Source organism: Populus nigra, chromosome 11 (assembly GCF_951802175.1).
Source record: "Populus nigra chromosome 11, ddPopNigr1.1, whole genome shotgun sequence".
Lineage (NCBI taxonomy): Eukaryota > Viridiplantae > Streptophyta > Magnoliopsida > Malpighiales > Salicaceae > Populus > Populus nigra.
Window position 1 is genome coordinate 2,211,052 of NC_084862.1, and position 13,256 is coordinate 2,224,307.

A 13,256-nucleotide genomic window follows, 5' to 3' on the forward strand; every position below is an offset into this window, starting at 1 on the left:
AATCCACCCCCACCCTAAATTTCAATTGGAAATGAAAACTAAACACGCGTCCATCTTTTATCTCTTATGCATGATAAGACCCATCAAAATTGAAATCATTGCTTTGTCTATTAAAAAAAATAACAGCTTAGTAGTTTATTGTACATTAAAGACACATATAATTGTGAAATAATGACGTCACTATTTTGCTCTTTTAAAATAAAATCATTTAATCAGTTATTAAAAACAATATATTTTTTTTATGTGATCCGTTTATTATTACCGTATTCAATGAAGATAAATAAGTTTTTAAACATTTTAAAAATATAGTAAAATAACTTAAATATCTTTAAAAACAAAATTTTTAAAACTAGGATTCATAGGTGTTTCATTCTTTTAATATTTTGAAAGTACAGTAAAATGACTATATTATTCTTAAATGTAAAAAAATTAAAATTGATGTTGAGGTTTTTTTTTATATTTTCATTATGGCTTCTTAATTATAATCAATGTGAATTAGGGGCATTTTAGTTTTTTAAAAATATAAATATGATTAAAAAATAAAAAGTGGTTGATGCTAGTGTATGGAAGGTGTCCGCACTCTTTGAACAGCTCATGCAACATCTATCAACGGACAAACACTACCTTTTTGTGATGACGTTAAAAGCTTCACAACATCCTTTTTCTAGTGATCAGGTAAATGTGCAAGGTTTTTTTTCGTTTCCTCCCTCTTCTCTGTCTCCTAACCTCAAGTTTCATGTCAACTTTTTCAAAAATTTAGTGGCGTATTCAATTTGTATTTTTATCAATTTTATTCCCATTATTTTAATTATTATTCTTTTCCATCCTCCTAGCCTTGAACACTCAGATAACCTTATCATCCGAAATAGAAGACGATGACGAAGAGTATGTTCTTGACACCCCACTAGAAGATTTCAGATCAAGAAGCCGGTTCTTGGCAAGTGTAATAAAGAAAGGTACACGATGCAACGCTGAGCGTAATAACATATGTAATGGCGTTTCAGCTAACAAGGGCACGGGCCTCCTTTATTGTTGCAAGAAACATTGCCGGAATGTTCCTGGAGACAAGAACAACTGTGGAATATGTGGTAACAAGTGCAAATTTGGAGAGTAGTCTTGCTGCAATGGAAGATGTACAAATATCATTTATTTCCAACGTTAATCATTGTGGAAAGTGCACCAAGAAGTGTGCTCCGGGGGTTAGATGTCAGTATGGAACATGTGGGTATGCTTAAATGTATTTAATTAATGGTACAAGCACAAGAATTCCTGGGCATCACAGTTGAAGTAAACAATAAATGGAAGTTTTTTACAATTAGAGACTAGTTTATATGGTTTTGGCAGTATTTTCTTTTGCTTTATTTTCACAAAGGGAATTAGTGGGTGCATGTTTTGTACTTTATGGTATAAACAATGTTTTTATAATTTTTTTTTTTATCTTTTAAGAGGGTGCACTTTGTTGACTTCCTGGAGATTCCCCTAGAGGACTTGTTCTTTATTTTATTTGTGATTTGGGAGGAAAGGGCACAAGTCTTCGACCCTAGACGCACCAATTAAGTGTTTGTTATTTTTTTTCTTTTTTTCTTTTATTTGTTTTGTGATGTGGAGCTTTGGCTGGGTTTGTATCGGTCAAAAACCAGACCAGTAATTGCATAGCAAAACCTGTTAATTTGCCGGGTCAACTTGGAATCTAGTAACCAACGTGATGAATCGTATTCCCGCGAGAAGTCATTTTATCGGACTGGAGACCCTGAGAAGTCAATTTTGATTATTACACTGTGATGAAATGTCATTATTTCTTACTGGATTTTATCTTAATTTTAGTGACAATTGTGATACAAATGCCATTAAATAGCATATAAAACATATACCTTTAAGGTTGATGTCGGCAAAATCATGTTTTGTAGTTATTGTTATTTTTTAAAATATTTTTTATTTGAAAATGTATTGAAATAATATTTTTTTAATTTTTTTAAAATTTATTTTTCATATCAGTATAATATCAAAACAATCTAAAAAGGTAAAAAAATAATTTAAAATAAAAAAATAAAATAAAATAAAATTTAATAATTTTAATACACAAAAGCAAATTGGCTCCAAGCAAGACAAATGCAGATTTTGGAGCTCGGGAAATGTGACTTTTGTGTTTTTTTTAGAGGTGGTTGTTCCATTAGAACTTATTTGAGAATTTTCAATGATAACTTAAAAGGTGGATCATAACTTTCATTATTGTTTAGCGAGAAATTTGTCCGATATTGTTTAAAAGAGATCCCAATTGTATAACAACGTGAAAAACATTAAATCAATTAGGAGGGACAAGAACAAAAGTGAAGGTTGAGACAGTATAGGCGTTACCTGAGATTTTTAAAAGCAAAAATATATTTTGAAATTTTATTATTTATACCATATATAGTTCATTTATATAAATTGTTTTTTAAAATTTTTTTAAAATTTTTTAGATTAATCCAAGCCAATTAATATAACCTAGAACTAATCTTTTAGCCAAATCGGCCCGTGTATTGGATTTGATAACAACATGATGGGCTGCGCATGCAACATCTCTCTCAGCAAACAAATACTGCATTTTAATGACGTTGAAAGCATCACAACATCTTCTTTCCAACAGTCTACGTGTGCATGGTGGCATAGCAGTTGGGCTATTTCTCTCCTTTCATTTCATCTCTCTTTTCTTTTTTCTAGCCCTGAGTTTATGTCAATTTTTTCAAAAATTAAATATATCATGTTCAATTTGTATTTGTATTAATTTTATTTTTATTATTTTAATTACTATTTGTTTTGTTTTTGATGCTTTTTAAAGTTGATTTTTTTTTTCAATATCATCTTTCGACATTTTATTTCATTTAGTTTTTGTATCCAATTTGATCCACGTTTTTTTAAATGCTTTTTTTTGTTTTTTATACTTTCCTTGATTTGTTTTTCAATTTCATCCCATGAAATTTATTTTATTTAATTTTTGTATCCAATTTGGTACTAATTAATTTGATTGCTATTTTTTTAATTTATTTTATTTCTCAATTTAGTCTCTCATTATTTTATTTCATTTTATTTTTATATAAAATCTGGTCCTCATCCTTTTGATTACTATTTATTTTGTTTTTTAATCTTGAATTATTAGGAATTTGGCTTCGTAAATATTTCGTGTTTACCTTCTATATGATGATCCTGGTCTCATGACCTACATCACAAGTTTCAAATATTAACCCAATTTAACTTTAATGTTTTTAGGTTATGTTTTAGATTTTTTTTTTAATTTCATCATTTGACATTAGGTTATTAGCCCTTAAAATTCATGATTTTTTTCGCTTTCCTTTCCGTGAGGTTAACCCGATCTCATATCACGGGTTAGTCAAATTAACCCGGATTGACTCATGTTTTTTTTTCAATGGTTTTTTCAATTGATTTTTTTTTTAGTTTTGTCTTTTATTATCTAGCTTGTTTGAGAGTTGGTCTCCATTATTTTATTCAATTTGTTCTATATGAAGTTATTCTACTTTCATGACTTAGCTATAAATTTAGCATGTTGACTCAAGTTAGGTTTTTTCATTCTTTTTTAAAATTGATTTTTTTAATTTGTTTTGAGCTTTTTTTTTTTATATATAAGATTATCTTGTTTTGATTTGATTTTTGTTTTGTTATCAAATAAGAATATATTCTCTGTTAAGAAAAGGAGTAAAGTTGAAGTATTAATACTGCAGTCATCTAATTGCTAATGACACAACAATCAGCAATAAATATTCTCACACATTTGAAATGTATGAAGCCCTTTTAACAGTTATTCTGCATTACATGGGACATGGAAAGCGAGCTCAGAATAGGAAAAAGATGTGAATTTAAGAAGATGCGCGGCCTATCTTACTAGACTGAGCAATTTTAAGCCGTACAACAGGAAATGATCATCTCATAGCATTGTCTTTAACAGGTGGTTGGACATAAGCATAAAGAACAAATATAATGAACACAAGAATTAATTAAGAGAATTTTAAACTTGAATTCATTCAACAACCTGGAAAGGAAATTTAGCTCTGAACCCATTCAGTGCTGGATCAAGCATACAGGTACAAAACAGAAGAAGCATAAAAGCAGCAGAGATGGTAACTTTTACAGGGTAATTTACTTATCTGGATTCGAGGTCTCACCAGCTGGTCCCTTTTTCTGCCCCATAACAACCATCGGTGGTGGCGATATTAAACCATCTCTCATAAGAATGCCACGCACGGTGTCTGTAGGCTGAGCTCTCATAACCAATACCTGCAGAAGCAAGTAGAAGAATAGCCAAAATCAACTAAACAAGATGAAGACATTGCGCCAACCCATTTAATCAAACAGGCAAATAGAAGCAGCCATACAAGAGCTTCATGCAAACTAAAGATTGATCCATCAGTTTTCTCCTCCTTTAATTCAAAATTGGTAAAAAGTGAACAGATAACTCTGTATGGCTATCAGCAGCAACAATTCTGTAAAATGCCCTGTTTTTGCATCCCAGCCTATGAAAATAAACGAATCTTCACCGCCATTTTCTTGGGCTGATCTTCTTCAAGTGAGAAATGGGAGAGTGAATTGCAGAGGGAGGGAGGGACGCAGTGTTTGTGGATATGGGTTTTTATCCGGATAAGGAGGGTTGGATGGTTTGCGGATATGGGCTTTTGTACTTCTTTCTTGTCAAAACTATGCCATTTTTATATATCAGCTGCCACATTGCGCCTAATTGATCCCTCTTTTTTTTAATAAAAAAAATTGGCCCTTTTGCAATTGTTCGTTTTGGTTCCCAAAGTGTTTTCATTTCAATTTCATCTTTATATTATGTTTGCAGGTTTAAAACCTAATAATTACTTTCAATTTGTTTGACACGTTGTTTTGTAATGTCAAAATAATTCTATGCTTGGGATTGAAATCTTTATCTGCCTAATCAAATTTTAAGTTTTAGAAAATGACCAAAATAGGTCATGCCTTTGAATTGAATGTTTGATTTTTAAGTTAAATAAAAAACAATTTAAAAAAAAACAATTAGCAAACCTAGTAGAGCATATAACTCGGATCGCAAAGTTATGAAAAATTTAATTGATTAACTTAAATTATTTGTAAATTAAATTTTATAATTTATTACATTTTAATATTTATGAAATTATCATGAATTTAAATAAATTAATCCACCTACTTTGAATGTGATATGGATACGATTGAGATTTATTCACTGGCTATAAGTAAAAAGCTGATGAAGTTAAATGGGAATAATTCCTCAATCCATCCTTGGATGGAAACCTCCGCATCACACGTCCTCGCGATTGGCAGATATCGAGATTTTACCATAAAGCGTCGGCTGGTTCTGCTTTCACGTTGAGATTGCAGAAGAGGGTTTTTTCATTTTAGTATTCCAAAGGAAGGAGATTGTCCTGAACGATGCAGAATATACTTCCAACCATCTGGCTTCAAGAAGCCAGCTTGAAGCTATTCATTCCTTGTGCTGTCAGTCATCATTCTTGCAAATCACCAAGTAAAGCCTTCTTATCAATTTAGTGCTCCAACCACATGTCCTGGGAAACGTTACAGCTCTTTCATATTTAGGTAGCGAGAAAAATCCAAAACTTTGAGGTTGAGTTTTTGTACAAGAAATATACTACATGTGTGACTGTACATCTGTAGTATTTCTTTCTTTCTTTCTTCAGACTCGGCAGAAACTAATCAACACTTCCTATTATTGCTTTCGCCGGTGTCTGTAAAAAGAATACTAAAATCATTGCTTTGTCTGTAAAAAAAAAAAAAAAAACTAACAGCTTAGTAGTTTATTATACAGTAAAGACACGTATAATTGTGGATTAAAATAATAACATCGCTATTTTACTTTTTTAAAACAAAATCATTTAATCAGTTATTAAAAACAACGTTTATTATTATCATGTTAAATGAAGATAAATAAGTTTTTAAACATTTTTAAAATATAGTTAAATAACTTAAATATCAAGCAAAATTTTTAAAACTAGGATTATGGGTGTTTCATTCTTTTAACATTTTGATCGAATAGTGAAATGACTATATTGCTTTTAAATGCAAAAAAATTAAAAATCATGTTCAGGGTTTTTTTGTATTTTTATCATGGCTTTTTTTAGTTATAATCAATGTAAATTAGGGTATTTTAGTCTTTTTAAAATATAAATATAATTAAAAAATAAAAAGTGGTTGATACTGGTGTCTGGGAGGTGCCGCACTCTTTTGGCAGCACATACAATATCTATCAGCAGACAAACATTGCCTTTTATGACGGCGTTGGAAGCATTACAACATCCTTTTTCTAGTGGTCAGGTGTATGGGCATGGCTTTTTTTCATTTCCTCCCTCTTCTCTTTTTCCTAGCCTCAAGTTTTATGTTCCTTTTTTCAAAAATTAAATGTGTCATGTTCAATTTATATTTGTATCAATTTTGTTCTCATTATTTTTAATTACTATTTATTTTACTTCAAATGCATTTTAAAGTTGATTTTTTCTTCAATTTTTTTTTAATATTTTATTTCTCCTAGTCTTTCAAACAATAAAGTTAGGTTGTCTTTATGGTATAAAAAGTGTTTTTTATAAATTTTTATTTTTTTAGTTTGTTTTGATGTGTTGTTGTAAAAAAATAATTCTTTAAAAATAAAATAATTATATTAATATATTTTTAATAAAAAAACACTTTAAAAAATAATTATTAGTTGTTTTCATGTTATATTGTAATGATTATGATGATTTGATCGAGAAGAACTTGTTAGACACCTAATTTGGTAGTGTAATTATAGTTATTTTTTAAAGTATTTTTTATTTAAAAATCTATTAAAATAATATATTTTTTTATTTTTTAAAATTAATTTTTATATTAGAACATCCAAATATTTTCTCATGTACATAGGTTGCTTGACTCCTGCGAATTTAATATGGACAAAAAGCTTCAGGTTATTATGATTTCATTGGGAAGAACATGTTACTCTGCCCGAATAATAGGAATTGTTTTTTATGATACAGTTAAAGAAATAATACGGTTTAAATTGTTTTTAGAATAACAACATATAGTTTTAAAAAACCTGCTATTTTAAATCACGATTTTAATATATCCGTGATTTTGCAGAATCACAATCTATCCAACTAATTTGGCCTAAAATAGATGTTTAGCAATTAAGAATCAAAAACTAAACATGTTTATCTTACTAAACCTCCAGCATTACCCACGACACCTTAAATAGGAAGTGATCCTCTCATAGCATTGCCTTTAACTTAAATTCACTCAACAACCTGGAAAGGAAATTTAGCTCTCAACCCATTCAGTTGAGAGAAGAAACATAAAAGCAGCAGAGATGGTAATTTTTACAGGATAATTGATATCAGGAGATCAAAATAATATAAAAAATAAAAAATTAATTTAAAATAAAAAAATTAAAAAAAATTCAAATCCAAGTATTTTCTCACAAGATTGTAGAGGGTGCACATTGTTGACTTCTTATAAATTTCTCATGTACAAAAGGTTTAAGGTCTTTTTATTTGTGATGTGGTAGGAAAAAGCATTTAGGAGCTGTTTGTTTTTATGACATAAACAGTGTTTTTATAAATTTTTATTTTTTGATTTTTTTGATTAGTTTTTTTAGTTTGTTTTAATGTGTTGATATAAAAAGTAATTTTTTAAAAATAAATAAAATAATATATTGATGTATTTTTAATCGAAAAACATTTTAAAAAGTAACTGTCATGACACTCATAAACACCTTCCATATCTTGACTCCAAGTGTGTGTGTGTCGATGACATTTTTGCTTTCATATTATATTATAATGATTATGATGATTTAATTGAGAAGAACTTGTTTGAGAACTTGTTTTGTATTGTGTCAACTTACATGAAAATATATTAAAATAATAATTTTTTTTATTTTTAAAAATTTATTTTTGATATTAGTACATCAAAATAATATAAAAACAAAAAAAATAATTAAAAATAATTCCAAAAAATATTCCATGTACAAATGCTTCATGTCTTGTTATTTGTTTTTTTTTTATTTGGTAGGGAAGGGCATCAAGTCTTCGATCAAAGTGTTTGCTCGTACTGAGTGCTCTGTCGACTTCACATTATATTATAATGGTTATTATTATTTCAATGGGAAGAACTTGTCATGCATAACTTTTGAACCTGCATAAAGTGTTGCGTGGATATCGCCGGCGAGAAGGAAAAGATTAGCCAGCGGAGATAAAATTGTTGATCTCTTGAGCTCGTCAAATACCATGTCAAATCTCTTCCAAGGCTTATCTGGACATGGATGATTCCAGGTTGTAGTTCTAGTGCTGTGATCAATATAATACGTTTCCCCTGTTGCTGCGTCAGATCGCCTCTCCCAGCCTGGTGGCAATGGAGCAGTATATCCATCACCATAGTTATTGACTGACTGATATATAACAGTAAGCCAAATCACTATCAAGTGATATGGCCAACCTCCTGCGTTACTCCACAAAACATTGCAGAGCACCAAAATAACTAGCAGCATTCTAAGGAATCTGGAAAAATTAAAACGAATGACTCCATTTTGATGTGATCTTATGCAGAAAGCACCAGCAAAATCATCGGTGTAGATGATTTCACCCCTGCAATCCTATTTTTTAAATCATAAATACATGACATGCTATAAAAATAAAATAAATTAAAACTTTTATCCTTTTAATTTAACTAAGAAAATCATCCTACAACTATTTTACAGTTATTTAAAGCAAATTACAATATGATTAATTAATAGAAACAATTAAAACGTTACCAAAATACTATAGAAAATACTACGCATATAGACTCCAAAAAACTATTTATTGCGACAGTTTAATTATATTTTTCCCCTTCTAAAAAAATAACTGAAAACTCTTTATCTTCTATGCAGTCGAATTCCGCCTCATAGTCATCACGAGTTTTAGAATTTCACAAGGTAGAATTTTATCTTTTTAATTTTTTTAAAATTTTATTTTTCAATATTTAATTTTAAAAAAAATAATCTTCATATATATTTTACTTTTTATTTTGAATTTTATTTTCTTTTGGAATCAAATATCTGATTTATTTATTTTAATGCACATATATAAGTATTTTAATTTATAATTAAAAATTTATTTATATTAAAAAATACCTATATATTTATTTTTCTATTAAAAAAAACTAATTCAAAACAAAATGAAAGGCAGATATCTAATTGTTTTATAAAATAATATTATTTTAGTTTGAAAAAAAAACAAAACTAAAACCACTTTGTTTCGAAATTGGCTTTGCTCAATCGGCTAATCAGCGAATCGGGTTTTGGATTTGATCAGATCCCGGGCCCGTATGAAATCTATGGTCGGTCCCCACCTGAAGAAACGAGAGGCAGAGAGAAACCAAAGAGATGAGCTAACGGCATCGACAAGCCACACGATTTGATTCTCTACCATGATATATATATTGTTTCCTTTGACAAATCGCAGCACAAATTCCAATACCCATTTTCAGTTTCCTAGATTTTGAGTAAGTTTTAGCTCTTTTTCGAAGTGGGTGGTTTGATTTAGCTTAGCTTACCGTGTTGTAAATTGTCATCTTTTTTGTTGAATGCTGTACTTGGACGTCACTTTTTGTAGTATCATGGTGTTAGTGATTGTATTGTGAGGAACCCAGTTGGGGAATTGGTTTATTTGTTCTGAATCCACTCCGGTTTGGTTTGTTTTAGCTTAGTGTGTTTTACTTACTTGTGAGTTATACACTTGAATATGTTGTTTTGTGGAACAAGTTCTTTGTTTTTCATGATTTTGTTTAAAAATGGAGCTCAAGCTTGAGTTTCTAGAAGCCAACTTAAGGAGCGTTCATCTTGGTATAATGAATTGAAGCGGTCATGGTTCAGTTTTGCTTATTTTGATCCATTTCTCACTTGTCTTTCATAGTTTTGATCCACATTGATGCCATTTGTTTTCAGTACTCGAGAAAGAGGTTACTTTTTTTTTTTTGATTTTCAAGGAATCCTCTTATAAGTTGATTGCTTGTCAGAAATGGAAATAACCCTTATTCAGCTTAGCTTGGTTTAATTACTGCTCTTTTTTTCATGGGCGAATTTGGAGATTGAACTGCATTTTAATTGTAAAGTTTTACTTTCATGCAGAACATGGAAGCTTGGTGATTTTGATAAGGTTTATATTGAGTTAACAAAAGATGTTGCCTGTTTGCTCTGCCACTCAGTGTTGTTCCTCTCATTCTCAGGTGAGTTTCACTTCCTAGACTGTAATTTAATTCGTGTTGTTGCCAAGTTTCTATCATCCTTGTACCTCGGATTTCATCTATGCCCTTAGTTTTGGGGATGCATGACCTCTAATTAGGTGGAGAACAAGCCGGGACTATAATTGAATTTTTGCTAAAGAGAAAAATTCTGGTGTCAAAAAATAAAAGAAAAATAAAATGGTGCACCTAGACATGTCTGCCTCTTTATATAATATGTTTGATGTATTTGAGTTGAAAAATCTGGGGTGCCTAAGTGAAGGTTTTGAATGAAGGTATAAATTAAGCTTCAACTGTTTAAGTATAAAGGTCAGTATGACATCATGTAGAGCTTATGTGCCCAAGTGAAGGTTTTGAATTGATTCTCATGCTCTAGCATGGTATCATAGTCCAGTGCAGCTTTCTCCTTCCTTCTAGGCCTACACATCACAGGGATGCTGAGTAAATCCCTTAACAACCTAGCAGAAAGTTTTGCATGGCCTAATAATCTGCTTGTACATCTCTGTTTAGTAGTTTAAGCATTTGGGTGTGATTCCCTAGCATCAACTTCCTTCTCATGTGCAGTGGATTATGATGGCATTTTCTCTCCACTTAAGAGCGTGTTTAGCATTGCTGTCAAAACACCGTTTGCCAAAAATATAATTTTTTTTGCTTAAAATTATTTTTTTGTTGTTTTTGGACTATTTTGATGTGTTGATGTCAAAAATGTATTTTAAAAAATAAAGAAAACATTATTTTGATGTGTTTTCGAACGAAAAACACTTTGAAAGCAACCACTACCGCAATGTCAAACACGCTCTTAATCCGATTACTTACATCAGAATATAAAATTAAGATATGAGGTCTGTGAGACTCTTCAATATACAAATTCCATGTCCACCTTTAAAGAACAGAATTTGACAATTTTCAGTGAAGCCTTGCAGGCAGTAACTTCCATGCACATCGGTTATCAATTCACCAAGTTTTGTGTTATAATGTCACATCTTTCTTCATATACCTCTGGCATAGTATTTCTATTGTCAAAAATTTCATTCATGTATTTGAAACCACAACTACTGCAAATAACATTCCATGGAGGTCTGCAACCATTTTGCTCAGTCTGGAAGGATTTCGAGTCCAGATGTTATGTCGTAGACATGGTACTTTTGGGAATATCAAATATAGCACATCACCAAAGAATTTCCTTCAAAACACAAGCTATAAAGTCTTTCTACTCTAATTTTATTGAAAGCTTTGCTTTCATTAATGATCATTCTTGCCCAAATGAACTAGGCAACATTAATTGCACCCACACCCTATGGGAGGGGGTAAACTGAAATTCTTAGAAAGTTATAACATATCTGATGTTGAAAAAGGACCTTTGAACTCTGCAGACCAGTTTGCTGATAATACAGATAGTTTAATATGACTTGTGGAACCTGAAATAACATCCACTATTGATATGACACTAGAGAATCCCAGTTTGGGATCTGATTCCCTGGAAATGGATAACGATTCATTATCTAGTGCAAAGGCTGCTTTTGATGATTTTTTGGGCGAGGTTAGGGACTCCATCAACACTTCAGTAAATAATGGAGGAAATGTTGTGCAAAGCTCACTAGACACAATTACTTCTTCAATAACATCGATTAAGGAAGGTGCTTCAGAAGCAGTAGATGGTGTCTTGAGTAAAGTATTCTCTACTTTTGATCAAACAGGAGAATTAGCTAGCGATAGATTGACTAGCTTTTCATCTGGTTTGAGGGAAGCCACACAAACTGCTACTGGCACTTCTATTGATGTGCTCAGAGTTGCAATCACTGCAGTGGAGGAATCTATAGCAAAAGGGGCTTCTTTTGTTGTTTATTCTTATGGGCCTGCCAAGGATTTGCTTCCTCCAAAGATCAGAGGTGCACTGAATCTGTCTGAAGAAAGGGTAACACAGATTTTAAGGCCAATTGGTGCAACTTTTCAACAGGTACATTATGCTTGGCACGTTTTACTTTGATGGCCGTTGTACTCTCATTTAATTGTGTGGACTTGAAGAAAAAAAAATCTCCTGCAAAGATATATTTGGATTATTTTAGAAATCTTTTTGTTAGAGACATCAGTCACTGCTTTCAGCTTACAGGACTTCTAGTTGAAAACTCAATTGCGTCCATCTCTATTACACTGCTTAATTATGTGCTGGTCTAACTAATTTATGATCCAAAACCAAAGCTGAATTTCCTAAACCTGCTTTTACACCTTAAGCAGGTTTACATTGCTATTGAGGGGTTGGAGAAAAGGCTTGGCTTGGATCCAAATGATCCAGTTGTGCCTTTTGTTCTTTTCCTTGGAACCTCAGCCACTTTGTGGTATGGATGTCCTTTTGTGCATAAAGGATTTGTTTATTTAATCTGCATTACATGGGAAGCTTAAGTTTTCTACCAGATTTGTGCTCGGGTTTTTATAGGGTGTGGGTATATGGTGGTTACTCTGGAGATTTGTCTCCGTAATTAACTTTGGAGCTCTTGGCAGGGAAGGAAGACGCCATACTTATTGATGTTCGGCCTGAGGCAAGAGAGTAAAAAAATAAAACAAGAATTGGAGCTTGGCTGTATCCCTTTTTCATAACTATGGCTTATATTCTTCAACTTTATTCAGGTTGATGGCCAGTAGGGAAGCTTTTAAAGGGTGGACGGATCTTGATGACATCTTAACTGCTGCAGTCATTCGAAACTTGAAAGCTGTACATGTATAGCTTTATGTTTTAAGAGCTTTGATATAACTATTGTTTATGCATGCCGTCATTGTTTCGAGACATTCAGAAAAAAGAGAATTCTGAGTAGTGCAAGAAAGAAAGGAAATTCTCGGGGGGAGGGATTTGGGCTTGGTTTAATCAGTGTTGTGTGTTTTAGCATCAGTGGCCTCTGAGGACACAAGAAATTGTTTTGGTATTACCATATGCAGTACAGTTGCTACATCACAATCTCCTGAGTGTTCCATTTTTAAATCCTGAAGCAGGAACATTGTCTCAAAGATTTTTT

At 31.4% G+C, this 13,256-nt stretch overlaps 2 protein-coding genes and 1 long non-coding RNA gene across 17 annotated transcripts in view; 2 read left to right on the plus strand and 1 right to left on the minus strand.

Annotated features, from left to right (window-relative positions):
• Positions 1 to 13,256, plus strand: part of LOC133667900 (uncharacterized) — a 167,869-nt gene that overhangs the window by 150,687 nt on the left and 3,926 nt on the right. The gene's annotated exons all lie outside the window — the stretch shown is intronic.
• LOC133667914 (uncharacterized) lies at positions 3,990 to 4,657 on the minus strand. The gene is made up of 2 exons (XR_009833590.1): positions 4,368 to 4,657; positions 3,990 to 4,269 (listed from the first exon to the last, which is right to left on the minus strand). It is a non-coding gene; the product is annotated as an uncharacterized LOC133667914 (long non-coding RNA).
• LOC133667907 (uncharacterized) lies at positions 9,249 to 13,155 on the plus strand. Of its 4 annotated transcripts, none has more exons than XM_062087621.1 (4): positions 9,249 to 9,510; positions 10,136 to 12,205; positions 12,484 to 12,584; positions 12,671 to 13,155. In XM_062087621.1, exons 2-4 carry the CDS (start codon positions 11,690 to 11,692, stop codon positions 12,723 to 12,725), a joined length of 672 nt encoding a protein of 223 aa, XP_061943605.1. In that variant the 5' UTR covers positions 9,249 to 9,510; positions 10,136 to 11,689; the 3' UTR covers positions 12,726 to 13,155. The 4 variants fall into 4 exon arrangements, with proteins under 4 accessions (XP_061943605.1, XP_061943606.1, XP_061943604.1 ...); XM_062087622.1 differs by having other exon boundaries at positions 9,250 to 9,510; positions 12,748 to 13,155; XM_062087620.1 differs by having other exon boundaries at positions 9,250 to 9,510; positions 12,484 to 13,155.